The sequence below is a fragment of the Mytilus edulis genome, chromosome 6 (assembly GCF_963676685.1).
Source record: "Mytilus edulis chromosome 6, xbMytEdul2.2, whole genome shotgun sequence".
In the NCBI taxonomy this organism is placed as follows: Eukaryota; Metazoa; Mollusca; class Bivalvia; order Mytilida; family Mytilidae; genus Mytilus; species Mytilus edulis.
In genome coordinates, this window is record NC_092349.1 from 75,074,438 (window position 1) to 75,095,652 (window position 21,215).

At 31.2% G+C, this 21,215-nt stretch overlaps 1 protein-coding gene across 1 annotated transcript; it reads right to left on the reverse strand.

Moving 5' to 3' along the window:
• Positions 1–11,393: 11,393 nt before the first annotated feature.
• LOC139526811 (NTR domain-containing protein-like) lies at positions 11,394–20,597 on the reverse strand. The gene is made up of 5 exons (XM_071321964.1): positions 20,544–20,597; positions 19,278–19,411; positions 15,455–15,546; positions 12,448–12,535; positions 11,394–11,802 (listed from the first exon to the last, which is right to left on the reverse strand). The coding sequence occupies exons 2-5, from the start codon at positions 19,402–19,404 to the stop codon at positions 11,669–11,671; spliced, it is 441 nt and encodes a 146-aa protein (XP_071178065.1). The 5' UTR covers positions 19,405–19,411; positions 20,544–20,597; the 3' UTR covers positions 11,394–11,668.
• Between the last annotated feature and the right edge of the window lie 618 nt (positions 20,598–21,215).

A 21,215-nucleotide genomic window follows, 5' to 3' on the forward strand; every position in this document is an offset into this window, starting at 1 on the left:
ACAAAGCTGGATTTTCAAACCGAAGGTAACACATTATTCATAAGAGCAAAATAACGAAACAACAGAAACACTGATGTGCAACAAAAACAAACACAAAAGTAACATACATAGAAATAAACTTTTTGATAACAACTGCCAGATTCCTGACTTGGTTTAGCACATTTTATGTGAAAAAAAAATGGTTCTTTCAACCTGGTTTCATGTCTAGCCGATCTTTAATATCCACAGTCTTATTTTCTCGCGGGAAATGAAATTTATTGATTATAAAGTCAATCATAAAACGACATTTTCAAAATAGCATGGTTGCAACAGCAAATGATATGAGCTCCTCAATAAGACCCTAACCCTACGATAAACATAATAAGCAGTATGTACAAAATTCCATTTTTATTTGCAAATATTTTGATAATATCCTCAACAAGGAATGTGAGAGGAAAATAACAGCTGGTAAGAGTAACATAATTTATTAGTCTTTTAATTATTCCTCTGGTTTCTAATATAAAAGACTTTATTAAGACGATATTTAATTTTATAATTTTTCTAAATAAATCTTAGAAGTCAGAAATGAAAAGTTGGATATGAGAAAATGTCAACATGTTAATTAAGGAATGACTGTAATACTCTGTTTATGAAGAAATAACATAACAAAAATTTGGTGCACACTGAATAACGCGCGTAGAATTTTTTATGTTATTTCGAATAGACAGAAAAAATATTACAGTCACTTCTTCTAATTTAATTCTAAAATCAATTTTAAACCGTAAAAAAACATGAAAAACGTTGATGACGTCAAGGTCACATGACTAAATTATGTCTTTGGGCTGATAACAAAATAACGTCAGCCAATCAGAAGACGCGTTACATTCAAAATTAAATTATTAAGAAATGGTAACTTGTAACTGAGAAGTTTCAACTTGTAAATAAGAAATGCCAACTTGTATATGAGAAATGTCAACTATTTAGATAAGAAATGACAACTTGTGAATGATAATTATCAATTGGTAAGTGAGAAAGGACACATTATAAATGGGAAATGTCAATTGTTAAATGAGAACTTTCAACTTGTAAATGAGAATTGTCAAGTAATTAATAAAAATATTAATTTGTTAATGTGAAATACTTTCTTGTAAACAATAAATACCACCTGTAAACGCAAAATGTCAACTTGCAACTGCAAAAAATACAACTTTGAATTAAAAATAGATATCAGGAGACATGTATTCTATAGACACATTCGTTCTCGATATTTTAGGAGTTCATACAATTCAATCAGTTGTTGTTTGTTGCCGTGATTTGTCTCTTTCGTATCGAGTTGCAAGATTTGAACATTATACCATGGGAGCTATTGGCGCCTTGATAATGTCATGTTGGAACTGAGAAATAAAACATGTGTCATTTCGGAACCTATTAAAGTCCATTACGTTATGGGTTATTGATTATTTTTGAAGATACTACAGTTACTAATAGTTGAAAACTTCGATGGCATTGTATATGTGGTGGAGAGTTACCTCAGTGGCAATCATATCACATCTTCTTTATTTATAGGTTTGAAATAAGAAATTACAATAACAGAATGTATTTACCGGTTCTTTGTATAAATTGCATCCTGACAGTGATGTGCCTGCGTTTATATTTAAAAATATTATGTAAGGACATATGTGCAGAAATTATATAATAAATGCGTTTCACTTCTTTGAAAACCATAAAAGGGAAATGTGCTGCATCAATATACAACACAACTTATCATTTTGCGAAGACGAAAAAAGATTTTTGACAATCAAGAGATGCGTAATAACACTATTATGTCATATACAGGATTCTTCAGATTATTTATATCGAAATCCGGTTAAGTGTATATATAAACGTTTTAATAATTCAGACAAAAACACATCTTCTTATTCAAGAACCTAAGGTAAGATAATTTTGATCTTCACTATACCATATAGAATGTTGTTTCTATGTTTAATAAGATATACAGAATGTGTTAAAATCCGTAAATTGTCGTTAGTTACATTTTCAATTTGTTCTTACTATAGCGACAACTTTCAACCTTTTCTAAGTCAATGCTTAAAACAAAAACCAGTAATTTCTATTATTTCCAATTGGTGAAAAATATACGCACACCTAGATTCCACATTTGATTTTTGTTATGCCATGTAAATAAGAACTTTAACATTTTAAGGGTGCTCTTGTCTCGCTGTTTGAATATTTGCACCTTACGCTTTTTTCATTCATCGATTTACGAAACTTGAGCATCGATAAACAATTATCGCCCTAATTTTTGCATGTTGTTACGGTGTGAGTATGAAATTTGAGTTATACATATGTGTTGGCATTGCTGAGTCATCTTATTTGCCAATTAAACAATTTAATTGGTCTTTTATATCAACTGGAAACAACAAACTTCATATATAACATAAACATATTCCTATTTGTCTTTATTATGCTACTAAACGTATCTGATATTATTGTAACGTCAGCATAAATGAGATCTTATATTTCGCAAAAAATGTTTTATGAAACGTTTATAATTTAAAACGACATTCTTTATATCGAACAACATACAGTAGTTTTTATTTTAGAATAACCATGAAGCTTACGATAGGGATCATCGTTTGTCTTGTGTTGATAAATTTAATTTCCGTGGCCTATGAATGTTCATGTACTGGTGGTACGAATGAAGAATTGTTCTGTACCGCTACATTCGGTAATAGCCTTATATTTACATTGTATGCCGATATTTTTTTTACAAATTCCTGGTTTTGTACATATATTGGATATCTATAATTGTATAGAAGACTGATTACAAATAATTATGTTGGAAAACGGAAATCTATAGAAATGATTTTTTCCTCTTTTTTCCAAGGATCGAATTGTTTGCACACTGCATCAAAATAATTATGCCTCGAATACTATTAAGAAGGCATTTACTTTTATTTCATCGTAAACCAAAACAACTTTTTGCTATTGTGTCTAGGTACAAAAAGCAACACATCACTTAGGTTGAGCAGGTACAACGTTAAGCAGCCAGGTTTGTCTTCAATGATTATAAAGACAGATCACCTGGAGCAGTTTCAAATTTCATTAAATCATTGGAATGGGAAAATTTAGAAATAAGAAGGAAAAAAGCTAGATTAACTTTGCTATTTAAAATAAGTTGGGGGTTAGTTGAAGTTCCTAAGGACAATTGAACAATATCTGATAGACGTACTAGAGGGAAACATAAATTTAGGCAAATATCAACAAATAAAGATTTCTATCAATTTTCATTTTATCCTCGCACTATTTCGGACTGGAAATCACTACCTGAAGCAATAGGTATGTCTGACACCCTGGAATCCTTCAAAAGTGGCATACCCAGTCTAACATTTGAAGGATCCAAAACAACTTATTAAATTACAAAGCCACTGTACATAATGTATATATGTTATTGTTAACGACTTTTCTTTGTCATAATATTTTTAAATTAAGCCCATATGTACATAGCACACAAGTTCCGGGAGGTTTTACACTCCTTCCTACGAGTCTTCTCCCGTATTCGGAAGAAGAAGAAGAGGTTTCAGCGTTACGAATGAACTTTAATTCAGGCATTCGCTTCTGACATGTCAAACGCACTTAATAAATCAGACATATTTTCGTTTATAATTATCTTTTAGTTATATGAGAACGATTATCAAGAAAAAAAAACAATGGGAAAATCAATGCTTTCTTTTGATTAAAATTTAATTCAGTTTTATAAACCAAAGTATTAATCTGGCTTGTATTACTTTTCGTTTTTACTTCCTCTATTCAGTTTTACTTCTATGCAAGCACTACAGGTTTTGGTCGTCCATCATTAATTAATAACGGTGATTAAATTTTTAGTTTCAAAAGGAAAAGTCTTAGGAATTAAGAACCTAGAAGGAAACAAATTGGAATACACAGTGGCAGTTAATCACAGTTTTAAGGTACATGTAGTATTTTATAGGATTATTTAGATATACTTTTAGTCTTGGAGAGGTTTTCATTTAATATATATATCGCAATATAATAAGAAGATTTATAAGGTGAGTGATTGGTCTATGTCCACACGACATCTTCTAAAAAATATCAGTATCTAAATATTTGATTTTTGTTTTACTCGGAATCACATCAAATAGTTAATAATATTAATAAGTTTGCAACAGCCTTAATTCAGACAATGTATGTTTTATTCAGATGTCGTATACACATTTTAATGTCAGAATAGCTAACAGTTGATCTGAGAGCTCCCAAAGTGAAGCAAATTGGCTTCAAACACTCATTATTGGATATTAACGAGGCCCGATCTAGAACGCGTTTTTGAATATTGCGCAACTCAGGGATTTTTCGGTAGTTGGTTTAACGGTTATAACATAACACATTAAATAAATATAAACAATACCTTTTCTGATTATTTTAGGAACTAAAATGATAAAATAAATCAATTTTTGATCGTAGTTTATATTTTATTTAAATTTATACTGTTATTATTGTTTACGACATAGTTTCGCGCCATTTACGGCAATGTAAACAATATCAGACGACATGCCTAGCAGAAAGAAGAACGGTCGGTTTTTGAAAAACTGTCAGGCAGAGACTTACAACAACAGATTAGACAACATATCTAGACCCGATTTATCCACAACTGATTTTGATACACCATCTACACTCGATTTTGATACTACTTTTACACCCGATTTTGATACTACTTTTACGCCCGATTTTGATACATCTTTTACACCATGTACACCAGGTTCTTTCCAACATGATCACACGTATCAATCCTCTGCATCGTTTGATGAGATCAACAATACTTTCGTCTCATTTCAACCTTTTATCATGTTTATAGAAGGTCAAAACACGTTGACAGTATTTCTTTTCTCCTTAAAGTTCTAATAAAAAAAAACAAGAAAAAAGAAAACCTCAACCAAAACTGTTCAATATGGAGGGTACCAATTTAACTGCAATAATGCATGCTTGTGTAAAATTTATTTCTTAATGCTTTCAAATATGCATAGAGAAGGTAACAGATCTATGCATGATCGATATATATTCACTATTATACGAAGATTGATAAAAAGGTTATTGGCAAATCTAAAATAAAGAAAAGACTAATACCGAAGTACTGAAACTTGATACACACGGTAGAATTTTTTTCGAATTTAAATTTATATCAAAGATTGTGTTCAGTAGCAAATCGATTAGAAATTGAAAGAAAAACATCCTTCCTTATCAATCTTTTCATATCTTTTTTTATGTTAAAGATCAAGGTCCCAAACACACTTAAAGTTAGTTCCGGCGATCCAGCTATGTGTGGGGTCAACTTACAGCAAGGAGTTGTATATTTGATTTCAGGTGAGTAATTCGATTATCTTCTCGCTTAGGGCGGGATGATTTTGTGTTTATTCCATTCGAGGAATTGTTCGTCGCATTTTTCCACACGATCTTCAGATTAAAATCAGAGCTTCATGTAAACAGTCAAATAATAAAAATACTGAACTCCAAGGAAATTTCAAAACAAAATATCCTTTATCAAATGGCAAAATCATAAGCTCAATGTAAAACATTTTATTCATCGCTCTGACTTTTTGACTTACGTGTTGTAGTGTTATCCATTCGTTTGATGTGTTTGAGCTTTTGATTTTGCCATTTGATTAGGGACTTTCCGTTTTGAATTTTCCTCAGAGTTCAGTATTTTTGTGATTTTACTTATTACAAGATACCAAACTTCTTTGCGCTTATTGTATAGATTATTTTGTGGTTGAAGACAACAGTTAATCAACATAGCATTGAATATCTCTCTGATATCAGTTTTCGCTAGGTTTGTATAAGTACATTGTCTTTCTCAAACAATGGTAATCACAAAAAATAAAAAGAAGATGGGGTATGAATGCCAATGAGTCCACAAGAGACCAAAAATGACACAGACATTAACAACTATAGGTCACCGTACGGCCTTCAACAATGAGCAAAGCCCATACCGCATAGTAAGCTATAAAAGGCCCCGATATGACAATGTAAAACAATTCAAGCGAGAAAACAAACGGCCTTATTTAAATAAAAAATTAACGAAAAACAAATATGTAACACAAAAACAAACGACAACCACTGAATTACAGGCTTCTGACCTTGGACAGGCACATACATATATAATGTGGCGGAGTTAAACGTATTAGTGGGATCCCAACCCTCCCCCTAACCTGGGACAGTGGTATAACAGACATAAGAACAAATTATAAAAATCAGTTGAAAAGGCATAACTCAGCAGATGGACAAAAATACAAGTGGATGTGGCCGGGTAATTGTACATCCCGACAACAAAAAGCCACTTACAACTAACAAAAAATTCATGCATCTAAGACTAAACGCATGATAAAATGCGGCATCTGCAAACGATAATCCCAACGGTCAACTTTTGTGCGAATGCAATAAACTTTAAAACAAAAATTGGCCACAGCAACCAACGAAAACCAGTGAATAACAAGAATCTTACTTGAATACTCTACGTCGATCGAACCTGGAAGATAAGTGTTTCAGCATAACATACTGTAAAAATGTATTCAAAAGGACAAGTATTTAATAACAAACAAAAACACAGAAAGCAAACAGTGCTGCAGTTGTCAAAAGCGTATTAAAGCAATGCATCACTAATAGATAAATCATGTCTTCTGAGACTACAATATCAATATATACACATTCAACCAATCAACTGTTAGGACGTCATGAGTGTCAATTTATCAAACATAAGAAAAATACGACGTAACAAACAAATGCTTAATGTATTCAAATTTCAGGAAATGTAAGGGGTTCAACATACTATACAAATAATTGCCTGTGGAACCAGAAATGGCAGGATATTAGCTCTGATACAAAAAAGAAACTCTTTAAAGGACAATTTAACAATTGTTAGTCGTAATATCACTAAGTCGTTATAAGTAGTGTCTGTCAATAAAATTTTATAACACAAAGTCATCTAAAATAAATGAATCTTTCAAAAGGTATCGACTTTTGTTCTAATAAAAGATTTAACTGCAAGCATTATTGTCAATTGTATGCAACCGGTTCGAGTATTGGCGTCATGTGGAAGGATACAAAAGGTTACTCCGATAATTTATTGGATCTCATTTGCGAAAGAGTTTATATTGTAAATCAATCGAAATCTTTTGCCGGACAACTTTTAGTTTCGAGATTGAAGTCCTGTACCTGGGAGTATATATGACTCCTATAATAATTTTCAAGGATGACAATTATTAATTTCCTGCCTAACAGATGTGATTATCGCCGGGAAAAGAGCTACTTCAATATAAAACAAATATCTAGATAGTTGCGTTTAATTCAATTTGAATAAAGTTGATTGGTCATTAACACCGGCGAGGTCAACCCAGGTATCAAATAGGCATGCATAAGATAACATTATATATTTTCAATTTAAGAAACGTAATGACACTGAGATAGTTAAAACAGCTTTGTGCAATACTGAAGGAAGCATGAGTGAACAAAACATTATTCACGATCAACGAGACAGTGAAAATCACGAGTGGAATAAGAGTGGGCATACTTGTATTGATCATTAAATTATGATCAGTCAGAATAGGACACAAAAAAAAGAATACAAAGAAAAAGCATAGCATCGCCATTATAAACGCAATAAAGAAGCCTAGTTTTAAATACTCTATTTTCCTAAAGTTAAAATTCGGGGAGATTTTTGATGTTGTAAATTGTAAATATTGAATAATACTATAATTCAGTATATGCAATGCAAATTAATCAACATATTACATTTAGGTATACATTTAAAGATCTTCACCGAATGTAAACAAACCTTTCAGTAAAGAGAGTTTTTATTGCTTATATTACCTTATTATTAAATCTAAAATCAAATTGAGATGATCTGATTGATGAACAGATTGATAAATACATAAGTATAGAATTATTACATGACATTGTTCTTATTTTCTGTATTATCAGCCCAAGTGTTAAATCAGCCGACGACTGTGATATGTAATGATTGTTTATCTTATTCGTCAATGATGACAAAATAAACAGTTTAATATATCGATCCTTGTAAGAGGTTCTCAAGTAGAAGAGCAAAAAAGGGAAAATTACGGACGACGGACGCTAAATAAAAAACAGCTGATATGAAATCATTCTAGCATATGCCTAGACCGGATATAAAAACAAAACAACAGTTATGTATATTTTTATATTGACGTTAAAACAAAATTAGCAAAAAATATACCTCAGCAGAAGAAAGACAGACAAGAACTATTTTCAAAACTTTGAAAATGTTTTGTATTGTATCATTTGTTTTGCAGATTACATAGCATATTTCATGTTACCTAATATTTGTTTTGTGTCCTTCTTTGTTACGTTGTTCACTGAAACAAAGTACCAGTTAGGTGTATTTTCCTAATATTGCCGAGTGACGTGGAAATTAGATAACATTACGGAAGGGCACATTATGGTATCGAAAACGAACGAGACGAATGATATACATGTGGTTAAACTAGTACATTCATTTGTTGTGCTTAAAATGAACTTTGTGAGATGGGTTTGTAAAATTAAGATGCAAATATATATATATATCTATTTTAGAACTTAATTCGTATTATGTTTTACAAACAAGTTTATTCAAGTTCCATACAGGCATTATTTACAAAAACAACAGTAGAGATTAATTGTATGTAACATATTGACAAGTTTTTTTTTTTTTTCGGGAAATAAGTTCTTCAAGACAAAACTTGAATAAAACCCTTGCAACTCGCACCTAAAACATATTTATAAAAGAGCTTTGGAATTTTCATCGGAGTTCAGTATTTTTGTGATTTTACATTTTGTTATAGTCTTCTTATCTAACAGACCATCTTAGATACAGGGTCGACGCATAAGGTTTTCCAGAATATTTGGGTTCTTTTTCATTTTCTTTTCAAGTAATTCACTTTCCCAACCTGAAATGGTAATGCATAAGTATTACAGTGTTTTCTATCCAGTCAAATTGCTCCTTTGGTATATTTTGTCTCTTTTTTTTTGTTTCTTCTTAATTTAACAGATTTAATTGTAGACTTATCAGAACAGAAAACTCAGTTCTAATTAGGATTCATGATTCGCTTTCTAATTCAAACATGAACAAAATATACAAACTTTTAAAAAAAAAGCCTCTTTGAAATAGACATGTTTTTTTCAAAGGCGGTGACCCTGCATATAGGGTTTACATCCGTAAGAAGTGGAAGAAGAAGATAGAGTAGGTGCATTTCTTTAGTGGGTTTTTTTGTTTTCTGTGCAGAAATTTGTGCAAAAGAGGCGACAGATATTGAAATAATATGAAAGCGCAAAAGTTGAAAGTAAACTTACAACGCCATGCCAATAGACAAAACAGAAAAAAAGGTAAACAACACTAAAAAAAAAACACAACAGAAACATGAGAAAACAAACAACAGAGTATCACGAACCCTACCTAAACTGGGGACTTTCTCTGGGTCCGGTACGATAAGCCATCCACTAGTAGCACCCATTGTGTTGATCATGCAAGTAGGAACCAGATGTTGAATCCAGTTCGGTAAATCGTATTAGAGACAGAAAATATCCAGCGTCATCATTGAAACAGATTTCTTACTGTCGATCAACTCGTAATTGCGTAAGTTTAATTTTTGAAAGGATAATTGCAATTCACCACTTGCTTCCTTGTTATATTCAGAAATCCACTATTACGGATTTCAAAAGAGAAAAATGTTTTACTTTTGGAGAAAACATCTCCATAATTTCTACGTTTCACACATTCCATCGTTGGCAGAATTTGTTGACGACTAATCAGCAAGACCAAAATAATTGTGCTATATTATTAAAGAGCATAAACACACCAAAGTGGGATTTTAGTAGACAATGTTCAAATGTGACAACATGGCAAATGGCAAGTAAAAGAGGAAGTGTGGAACTATACTTGATTTAAGATATGCAGTTACGATGAAAAGCACCATACGTAAGATATATGAAGTTTGTCTTAGAAAATAAAAAAATGTGTACAAATAAACAAACAATCGAGCGTCATTGTTGAAACGAAGGCGTTTTGAATTGTTTGTCTGTTTGTCGTTTTTTATCAGCCATGGCATTTACAGTAAATTTTCGAATGATAAGTATGAATGTCCCATTGGTATTTTTTGTCTCACTTTTGCAGTTTGATGGGCAGATGTTTTATTCCAATTATACCACATCTTCTTTCATGATTTGTTCAATGTAAAAATGTGCTTAAATGTTATCAACATACTTTTCGACGTGCATTGTTGTTTTTGAGGTCGATGAGCCTGTATTTTAAATTGTTTTTGACATTTCAATTATTTTTTTACAGCGTATGGTTTATTTCATGTCTTTAACCAACGCTTAATCAGCAAAACATATGACGGAAGCGTATTAGTTACAGCAAATATGCTCACTGGAGAATTAAGTGTAAAAGAAATTGTGCGACAGTAGTCATGCGATTACTTATACCGTAATCGTATTCATTTTCGCCGGTTCTTATTTTGTGAGTTGTGCATTTTAAATATCATTCCCATTTTATTTATTTTTTGAAATAAAATTAGAAAATCGTTTTACAGTTATAATTTTTGTGCTAGTCTTATTTTTTAAACTCTTATTATAATTTACAATTTTGTCTAATAATAACAGTTAAGCTTTACCTGTCCCAAGTCAGGAGCCTCTACCCTTTGTTAGTCTTGTATTATTCTAAATTTCAGTTTCTTGTGTAAAATTTGGAGTTTAGTATGGCGTTCATTATCACTGAACTAGTATATATTTGTTTAGGGGCCAGCTGAAGGACGCCTCCGGGTGCGAGAATTTCTCGTTGCATTGAAGACCTGTTGGTGACCTTCTGCTGTTGTCTGCTCTATGGTCAGGTTGTTGTCTCTTTGACACATTCCCCATTTCCATTCTCAATTTTATTGATAAATAAGTACAATGTAGTAAACAATTTCATAAAAAGTAAAACGAAAGGAGAGACACAGAAACTAAGCACATTAATGAGAAAAACAGAACAATAAATTAAGTCATTAAATCCTTTTTAGCCGAACAACAGTGGTTAATGAGTAAAATCACAAAAATACTGAACTTAGAAGAAAATCAATTCGGAAAGTCCATAATCAATAATTTGGTACTGTTGAGACAAATTGATTGCGGTCAATTGAGGTATGTGCAATCTTTGGTTGTATTTTTCCTGTATACGTTAAATTAACACCAAATTGCATGAAACGCTACTATAAAACTTGCAGTTCTAAGTTGCCTGCAAGATGGCTGCATCAATCTGACAAAGAGGGTGAAAAAAAATTGAGGGACAAACTCATAGATCGTAAATTAACTTCCAACGCCATGGCCGAAAGTAAAAGAGAAAAGACAAACAGACAAAAAATAGTACTCAAGATATATTGTAAACATAGAAAACTAAGGACTAAGCAACACGAAACCCACCCAAAACTGGGGTGATCTCAGCTGATACAGAAGTGCAGGCAGATCCTGCTGCACAGCTTTCAGCTTTCATATACAATCATTATTAAACATTTGTGCGTGCAAAAAGTACTGCATTTGAGAACAATTCTTTTTAAAATGATTTATTTCTTTTAACTAATAAACGTTATTGGTACATTGTGCAAAAACAGCAATTTAACATGAATGGATGTTAATACTAATCACACTTTTTAGCAAACCATCCGCTTTTCAGCTTTCGCTGTGTGCCATATTTTATATTCTGCCATTTATCATTCCAGAGGCAGCTATTAGTCTCGTATATTACTCCGTATCGTGATCTCCTTATAGTTCCTGAAATAAATTGATTCTTAATGTGAAAATGAATTGTTTCAAAGAAATTTGTTTCCATTTATATAATATCTGTATGGTTTCACAGATTGAAACCGTAACTATTTTTTATTTCCGCTATCATTCTCAATGTATAGATAAATGTTCTGCTAGAAGGCATCATTTTGCAAGTTTGGTATTACCAACAAATGAATAAAGTCATTTGTATCATTTTCTCTTGATATCAATAATATCATCAGAACATGTTGGTAACCAATAAAGTGTATGATATAATGGTTGACAGTGGCACTTATGTCATGTTCTGTATCATCCAATCAGCGCTTTAGTATCGTACGTGAGATTGTGATTTTCAGGTTATATTCTTTTTTCTTTATATTATTTTAATTAAACCTAGTTATAAAGAATATAAACCTCGAAACCAAACAGAACGATGGATGTTTGAATTTTAAAGAGAATATTAGTTGTGGTTTATGATTTAAATTTCTTGCTTTACAATATGTCGGGATAGTGTATCAACTGGCTATTCAACCTTGACATGACGTTCTCTGTAAAAAAAAGTAATTGCACTTCGCGATTGTTATCTGATTTTTTTTAGAAATGCTCTTCGTATAAACGAATGAAATAATATCATATTATAGATAAACTCACCTGACATTAAATATTCAACTCCTTTCTGAAAACTGAATCCACATGCATCTCTATCTGTTCGGACTTTCATTACATTTGGAACCTTTTTCTGTAAGATAAGAAAACAAAATAAAAACGACAAACAAACGACATTTAGAAGTACTGTTTTTCCTACAAATTTCTAATATATTGAATATATATTGTTCGTTATTTACCTGGAATATCTGGATGCTTTTTTTGCTCAAATTTACGTATAGTTATCAAAGGTTTTAGGGTTAAAATTTAATATGTCAAACGGGTGTTTCGTCTACATAACACTCATCAGTGACGCTCGGATCAAAATAGTTATGAAGACAAACTAGTAATCACAGTGTTAATAATAAAAGTAGAAATTTGGATTTAAAAAAATTATTTCGTGAAGTCAAGATATATCCAATATCTAGGTCAGACAACATAAGAAGAGGACATTATGTTGTTATATTGGTGTGTGTTACCTTCCAATGGTGTTTTTTTTTCAAAAGTTAGTCTGTGCCTCCTGGCAAATTCTGATTTACAATAAAATTAAAGGTAAAATATTTGTTTCGGAAATTTAGGAAGCAAGCGATGAATTGCGTTGCATCTACGAATGCGCAGAAAAAGATAACAAAAAATATTGCATTTGTACTGATATGTATTAAGGTCAGTGAATAAATTATAATTTATCTAGTTATTAAATCTTGTAAACATTTTAAACTACTTTTAGTATTTGTTTTGAAATAAACACGAGTGTATTATATTTGTTTTCTGTTCACAATATAAATAGTTGTATATATCTGAAAATTTGTCTTAAGGAAATCCATGTACCTTTATTGACATTGTTTGGACAATTGTCTCCAAAGAAATTTCATGTTTCTTGTCGTAATGACGTTATAAACATGGTAAACAAAGGTTTGGTCAGAACGTATCAAGAAAAAGACATTAAGCAGATTTTTCATTAAAGGAAGAGGTATAATAAGTAGGTACCTGTATACCCTAAAACCATCCTTTTGCTCATGAAATTGCAATAAAACTGTGAAATCAACAAGGCACATATTTTATGTATGTAAATGATAATTTAATATAAACTGGACCATTTATTGTTGAAACATCATTTAAACAAAATTGAAAATGTAAAAAGTGAACTCTAATAGATTAATGAAGGATGTTCATGATGTTGTTTGGTAAATATTATTATGATTGCGGATATTTAAAATTAAAGGTGTCAATAAGTGGCACGACCATATCTTCTGTTCGGATACAATTATTGTGTGATACAAGTATGTACACTCTTAGTATGCAAAAACCAATAAATGCATTACTTTCCTAATGAGATATAACAGTTTTGAATGTTTTAGTTAGCACACAATTGCATATTTCAATTGCGAAATAATGCTTTTATTGCAGTTTTTCAGTTTTTCTTACACACAAGAAGTTTGACAGCATTCATCAAATATGTGAGTCAAAACTTTAAAGTAAGATAATGATATCTAATAGACATCTGTACTTGTACTATCGAATACATCGGAAGAAACAAAAATATTTCCATATAATGATCTTTTTGCAAGTAAGGTAAAAGTTCATTTGATAAACTGTGAGTACTTTTATTCTTGGGGTACCAATTTGTTGTGAAATCCGTAGATGACTTTATCTACGAATCCATTGTCCAACGAAATAAAACAACTGTTGTCCAAAATTAGGACATTGAAAGATCCACATGTATATATAAGTTTGACTACACTGGGTGCGGATATATAATCTAGAGAAAACATTGGATATTAGCAAACGAATTAAGAAACTTAAAAACTAATCAGCGTGTGGATGCCGGTGATCTCAGAAGATGATTTGATGCCTGTAGGGGGTCATAACCTTTACTAGCTCACTGGATGAATCAAACAATGCTAACATGTGTTAAGGAAATTGACATTTTTGTGAAAAGTGGAAGGCACTCAAAGGGGAATTTCGTTTAGCAAAAAAAGAAAATTTATATTTCAATCATTAGAGAAACAGATTCTCACAGTTTCTCGTGGATTATGGGATCGATCTCGATAGTTGAATTATTACTCGTCGAGGCTTGGACTTTAAAATTGACAATTGAACGATCACAATTGGATAAATCCGACAATCCACTGGTATTAATGTAAGAACCTATATATATATATATACAACTTTAGTGAGAATCGTATCAATACAATCTTTAAAAAATAAACTGTACGACTTAAAACTGTTGTAATTCTTATGAAAAATTAGTTCTGATCGGTGACAGTCAGACTTCCGGTGATGATATGAGATGATGATGATGATGATGATGATGATGAAGTGTTCATGTTTTCTCCTCATAATTCTCATACGAAAAACAAATCGTGTTGGACTTAATTAAAAAGAAATAATTATACAATTGAAATTCATTTGTAACATTTTTCAAATAACCGTATCATTAAGTGACATGTGAATGGCCCCAAAAACACCTTTGATGACAGTTTAACTGTGATTCATTCGATCTAGAATTAATTAGTGGCATCACTTTGGATTATATATTTGCAACAATTGAAATGTTTACTCTACAATATCCTACAAACGAAACAAGTTGTAAGCATAGATGAATCGGATAATTTCAAACAGCATCAACAATATTTAAAAAAATGTTTGATGAATATTTTCAATTTTGAAAGACGGAAAATAAGTTACCTTATGATTATTTTCAAGTATATTATTTTCTGATGTCTTCAATTACCACTTAATTCGATTTTAAAGAAAACTGAAACCCAAAATCGACCAATTTTAGAACCAAAGAACAAATTACTTTTGTTGAAACCACGAAAACTGATACCTGCAATTAATAGTTTTTTTCACAGGACCAGCGTATAATTTGGTACGCCAGTCCTGCTCTTATTCTACATAAGCGTGTAAATTAGATTAGGAAAAAGTTCAAATACAAGGTAGAAGTGCAGTATAAATGAACAACTAAGAAATTGTATGAAAATATCAACCAATAATCTAGTAAATATTCTACCTTATAATTAGCATACACTTGGAATTCCGCCTCCTCTTTTTTATGTTGAAATTCTGGTAAAGTCCTCCCGCCTGTTTCTTTTCCTCGTATAACTTTGGAAATAAATTAAATTCTTTAAAATTATTCAGGTCAAAACCTTATGCAAATATCCACAATACAGTGTAACTAAATGAAATAGATTGGAAATATAGGTCATATTTTCATCCCTGATCAAAGCAAGATGAACTATGCATATGGATTGATGTTCAGCAATATTCAGTTTAATTTCTGTGATTCCTTCTTTTTTTTATTTACATGTACAATGACGATACAAATGTTTAATGATTATAAATTATATATACATACATAGCACAAATTCTTATAGCGACCGATATATAGTCGGGAAGATAATGTCTTCCACTATGGTGATGGATAATCTGACTTTTGAAAACCCACACTGAACACATAGAACAATACAACGAAGATAAATGCATGAATCTGCTGCACGTTTTGATAAAAAAAATTAACTAATAAGCTTGTTTTGATCTGAAACGACATTTTGGTCCAAACAGCTCTAATTTTATATGAAACTGTATATTAATTCAATTAATTTCCATTTTTTTTAATTATAAGCCTGGTACCTTTGATAACAATTAACATGTCGAAATGTCTTATTGCAATGTTTATTTGTGTATTTCTTTGTCATGAATGTTCTTGCATTTAATTGTACTGTAGTCCTGTCATGTAATGTTGAAATTTTAATGTTATATTTTACATTTGCCATAAAAGTGCGAGGTTTGGCTAGCTGCAACACCAAGTTCAACCTACCATTCTTTTCTTAAAATGTCCTGTACCAAGTCAGGAAAATGGCCACTGTTATATTATAGTTCGTTTCTGTGTGTGTTACAATTTAGTGTTGTGTTTCTGTTGTGTCGTGGTTCTCCTCTTATATTTGATGTGTTTCCTTCAGTTTTAGTTTGTATCCCGGATTTTTGTTTTCTCAATCGATTAATGAATTTCCAACAGTGGTATACTACTGTTGCCTTTATATGAGTAAATTTTTTGACTTATCTATTGGGTTGAATACAATGCACGCGTGTTCCGTAAATATTGAGATAGGCGAACGTCATGTAATACAACAGATGGTATGTAACTGCTTTAAAATGGAAAAATAAAGATTGTAAAGTTGAAGTTGTGACGTTTTTCATAGATCATAATTTTGAGTCATTCATTTTTGTCTGGTAAATAGTTCTATATATGATACATACCATCCACTTTATGCAGTATTCTAAATCTCGAGTTCAATGTGATATATGACAAATTTACACCCATTGAAAATGCAGTTATTTAGTGAGAGAAAAAGATAAAAATCTTGCAATTAACGTTGCAAATTTCATCCCAAATTTCCTTCTTTTTATATTTTTTAGAGAAAGTCGAAAGATACCATAGGGACATTCAAACTCATAAGTCAAAATTGAGTCGACAACGTCATGCCAAAAAAAAGACCAACAGAAAAACAAGAGTCACAACACAAAACGTAGATAACTGTTTATAAGGCTGAGCCACATGAACCCAATCATAAACTTTTATCTCACATGCTCCGGTTTTGCAAGCAGACCCTGCGCCACATGTGGCACCCGTCGTGTTGCTCATGGTAGTCTAAACCCGGTAATAAGCCTAATTCGGTAGTCACATTCGGGAAAAAGGAACGGGATTGAAGTTAAAAACATATCCGCTATCAACTGTGAAACGGATATTCGGTAACGGTCAACACTATTGAAATGGCGTCCGTAAAATTAACGAAGGGATGATTTCAATTTCATAACGTGGAACTCTTGGTTTCTTAGTTTCCTAGTGAGCAGCAACTCTCTATCAAGGAAATCATGATAGGAAATACAAGCCCTAGGAGATTGTATTAGTCACATAGTTATCAGTTAATTCCATATGGGGAAACAGCGAATTTAACACTATGTAACGAATTTATCTTACCAACCTCTTAACATATGAAATTCAGACCAGTGACTAATCAAATAGATCAAGGATACAATGCCGTTAGTATTAAGAACCTACTTCCAATAGTCTATATGAAACCAAAATACCAACAATAACGACGTGTTAGCTTTTAATGTTTTTGGAAATTTTTTTCAAACGTTCACCATCAATTTCTGTGTCTATTGAAACCTTTTAGATTTTTCATCAACACCGTGTTATTTTTTAAGGGATGTAACACCACTACTAACCGTGTATTGAAAAAAAGCCGCCGCTTACTAATAAAAAATGGAACCTTACTAACCCAATTTGAAACAATACACGGTCTCCACGGGGTTGCTTAATTTTGATCAATCGTATTCCTCAAAATGTATAGGACGTAAGATAGATAATCCATATACAGGCGCTGCTTGAATGTGACTTCATTAAAATGGAAGTTCGCTATAAAAAAAAAATCATCTGTCTTGTCATTAGGTTTTGTTTTCAACCAAGCCTCATTGTCAATTTCTAGATGTAATTCAAGATACACTTCCTCTATATATTATTTTGGCTCGGTCTAAACTGCTAGATATTTGCTTTATTTATGCTGTGTGATTTGCGATACCCAAAGCTATAAATCTGTTGTGGGGACTTCGTTATATTTAATTGTATACTTTTTAACATAGAAATTCAGTATGTTCAATGAATTGAAAATATATAGTTATTCAGAAAAAAGCTTAAATACCATGCGATTAAATTTTTATTTTCCATTTGTTTACGAAGCTTGGGTTTGATTTAGATATCAAAGGTACCAGGATTATTATTTAGCCGTATTTGGCACAACTTTTTGGAGTTTTGGATTCTCTATGCTCTTCAACTTTGTACTTGTTTGGCTTTATAAATATTTTGATATGAGCGTCACTGATGAGTCTTATGTAGACGAAACGCTCGTCTGGCGTACTAGATTATAATCCTTGTACCTTTGATAACTATTAATACGCCAGACGTGCGTTTGTTTACATTAGACTTATCAGTGACGCTCATATCAAAATAGTTATTTTACAAACAAGTATAAATTTGAAGAGCATTTAGGACCCAAAATTCACAAAAATGTGCCAAATACGGCAAAAGTTATATCTGCCTTTGATAAGAACATCCTTTGATTTTTGGAAAAATTCAAAGTTTTGTAAATAGGAAATTTATAAAAATGACTATGTAGTTGATATTCATGTCAATACCGAAGTGCTTTGAATGTCCCTTTGTTATTTTTCGTCTCTCATTGTTGTCTCCTTTTTTATGATTTGTCAGTACCTCTTCGTATTATAAGTGTTAATTCTCCACTCGGTTATCTCGCTTTTAAACATTATACTAACATCTACGTCTTGGACTAATATTTCAAGAAAGTGAAAGACATTTCGTCATTCGTTTATGTCTTGAGGATGTCGTTCTACTTCATAATTCGCTGATGATATTTTTTTTGTTTGTTAGTTACTTTAATCGTTTTGTTTCTTCACGTAAATTACAGGTAATAATTATCTGTTTTGAAAATCCTCATATCAAATAATAACTATGCAAATGTATGATAATATATCGTGTGTGTTATTCTCTTTATTCAAAATATATTGCATTTAATTAACATGAAACAAAAACTAATCTCCAACTTTATAGATATAGGAAGATGTGGTATGAGTGCCAATGAGACAACTTTCAATCCAAATAACAATTTATAAAAGTAAATCATTATGGGTCAATGTACGGCCTTCCACACGGAGCCTTGACTCACACCGAGCAACAAGCTATAAAGGTCCTAAATTTCATTTAAAATTATGAAGCCTTTTTGTGATAAAAAAGGAAATTTACTCATTTTTAAGCTTACCAAAAGTAGCCCTACAGAACTTTCTTTCTTTCGTTTCATATTTTCTGCATTTTTGACATCTCCCATACGCCACAGAAATTATATTGATTAGTACAACACAAAAGATAATAAAAATAGTTGGCTTCATGGTTAATCTGAAAAAGGAATATTAAATATTAAATTGAGTAACAAAATTGTCTGTGTCTTTTGTCAACATGCAGATGCTGTACACACATAAAATACAATTACTTAAGTAGGAAGTTTCTAATTTCTAAATAGTGATTTACCTGAAATAATTTAAACCAGCTCTATTTTCTTTATAGATAATTATTTTTTTTTATTAAGAACTGACTTACTGACTTTTTACATTTCTGCTATGTTTTTATCATGTTTATCTCGAAATCTTTCAACGATGGTGAAAAACAATCAAAAAGTATTAATAGGGCATCTATGTTAGATTGGTATATCTATTCCTATTGATCACTTATTAATACGCAGTCGAATTAAACGTGCTTTATTACATTTGCAATGTTTTTACATTATGTAATAAAAATCTATAAGTCATTCTGTAAATTCCATAGAAATGAAGTCTTATATCATAGTCAGGTACCATCAGCAAAAGATATCTTTTTATTCACAATTGAGCAATAAATAAAGTATTGGTGGATCAATTAACTGTATGGTTGCAAGTTGGTTGCGAATCTTGTGTTATTGACACTTCATAGACCGATCACTATTTAATATAATTTGTTTTCTTCAGCAAAATATATTAAAAAACCATTATTCTTACTTCTATATATATATAATGATTGATTTCCGCCGTTTAGAAACAAAATTGATACCAACTAAAAAGTTAAAACACAAGTGTCGTCATCGACCAAAATAGATCAAAACAACATCTTATCAAGTTCATGCTTTCATCATTTTTTTTTAACCTTCATTAAAAACACTCGATTCCGAGTATTTACATTTAAAGAACCAAGTAAGACGAAGAGCTATTTTTTTTCAAAATTGATCTCACAATAAAAGCCTAATTTAACTAAGGTCGACTTTGACAGAAGGATTTGGAAAACCTTTATTTCTGAATACAAATTTATCCCTAAATTTATAGAAAGACATAAACTTTTGAAGAATTTGTAAATTTGCATACAGTTAAAAAAAATTATTAGAAAAATTAGAAAGTGTTAAACAATAGAAAAAGTTGAAAGCAGCCGCAAAAAATTTGTAAAGTGAAAATGTGTGTGCCGACTTTATCATTATCATATTGTAGTATCACAGTTATCATACCTTAAGCTCGTTGTAGATGATATTGGTTTTTACGTTTTGTTTGTGTCTGTTGTAACGTCCCTATATATACAAAGGACCCGGATTTGGTAATGATTTATCTTTTTTTATTAATTCTTTAAAAACAATTTTGCGTCATGCGTTTAGTCAAAAACATGCATTTGTCATAATTATTGTTTTTTTTTTATTTTCACTTAAACGTCAACATAGATCTATCAAATTGTTATTTCCGGGTTTTACGGTTTATCAAATATTTCATATACGTGTACTTTGGTGTAAACACATCTTACAGAACAAGGTAATATATATCACAAATATACTTGTCAACAATAGAAATGATACAAGACCATGTATTTTCCATATATAATAAAATTGGATACACTGTATCGCGATTAATTATGGCCTTATTGGTCTAAGTTTTACAGAGTGTTATTTTCCTATTATAACAATCGATTTAAGTCACGACATATTCAAAAATCGATATGAGAAATTAAATGCGTTGATTTAAACATTTTCTGCTTTAAATTTTAAATGCCGTTGCAGATATTTAAATAATTAATTCTCATCTCTTTCTAAATTAAGTGACGGCTTTTGTAGCCATTTTCCGCAAAATAAATTTGACCCTTGTGTTCAACACCTCGTATTCTTAACTTTGCAATTTGGTAAGATTCTTTT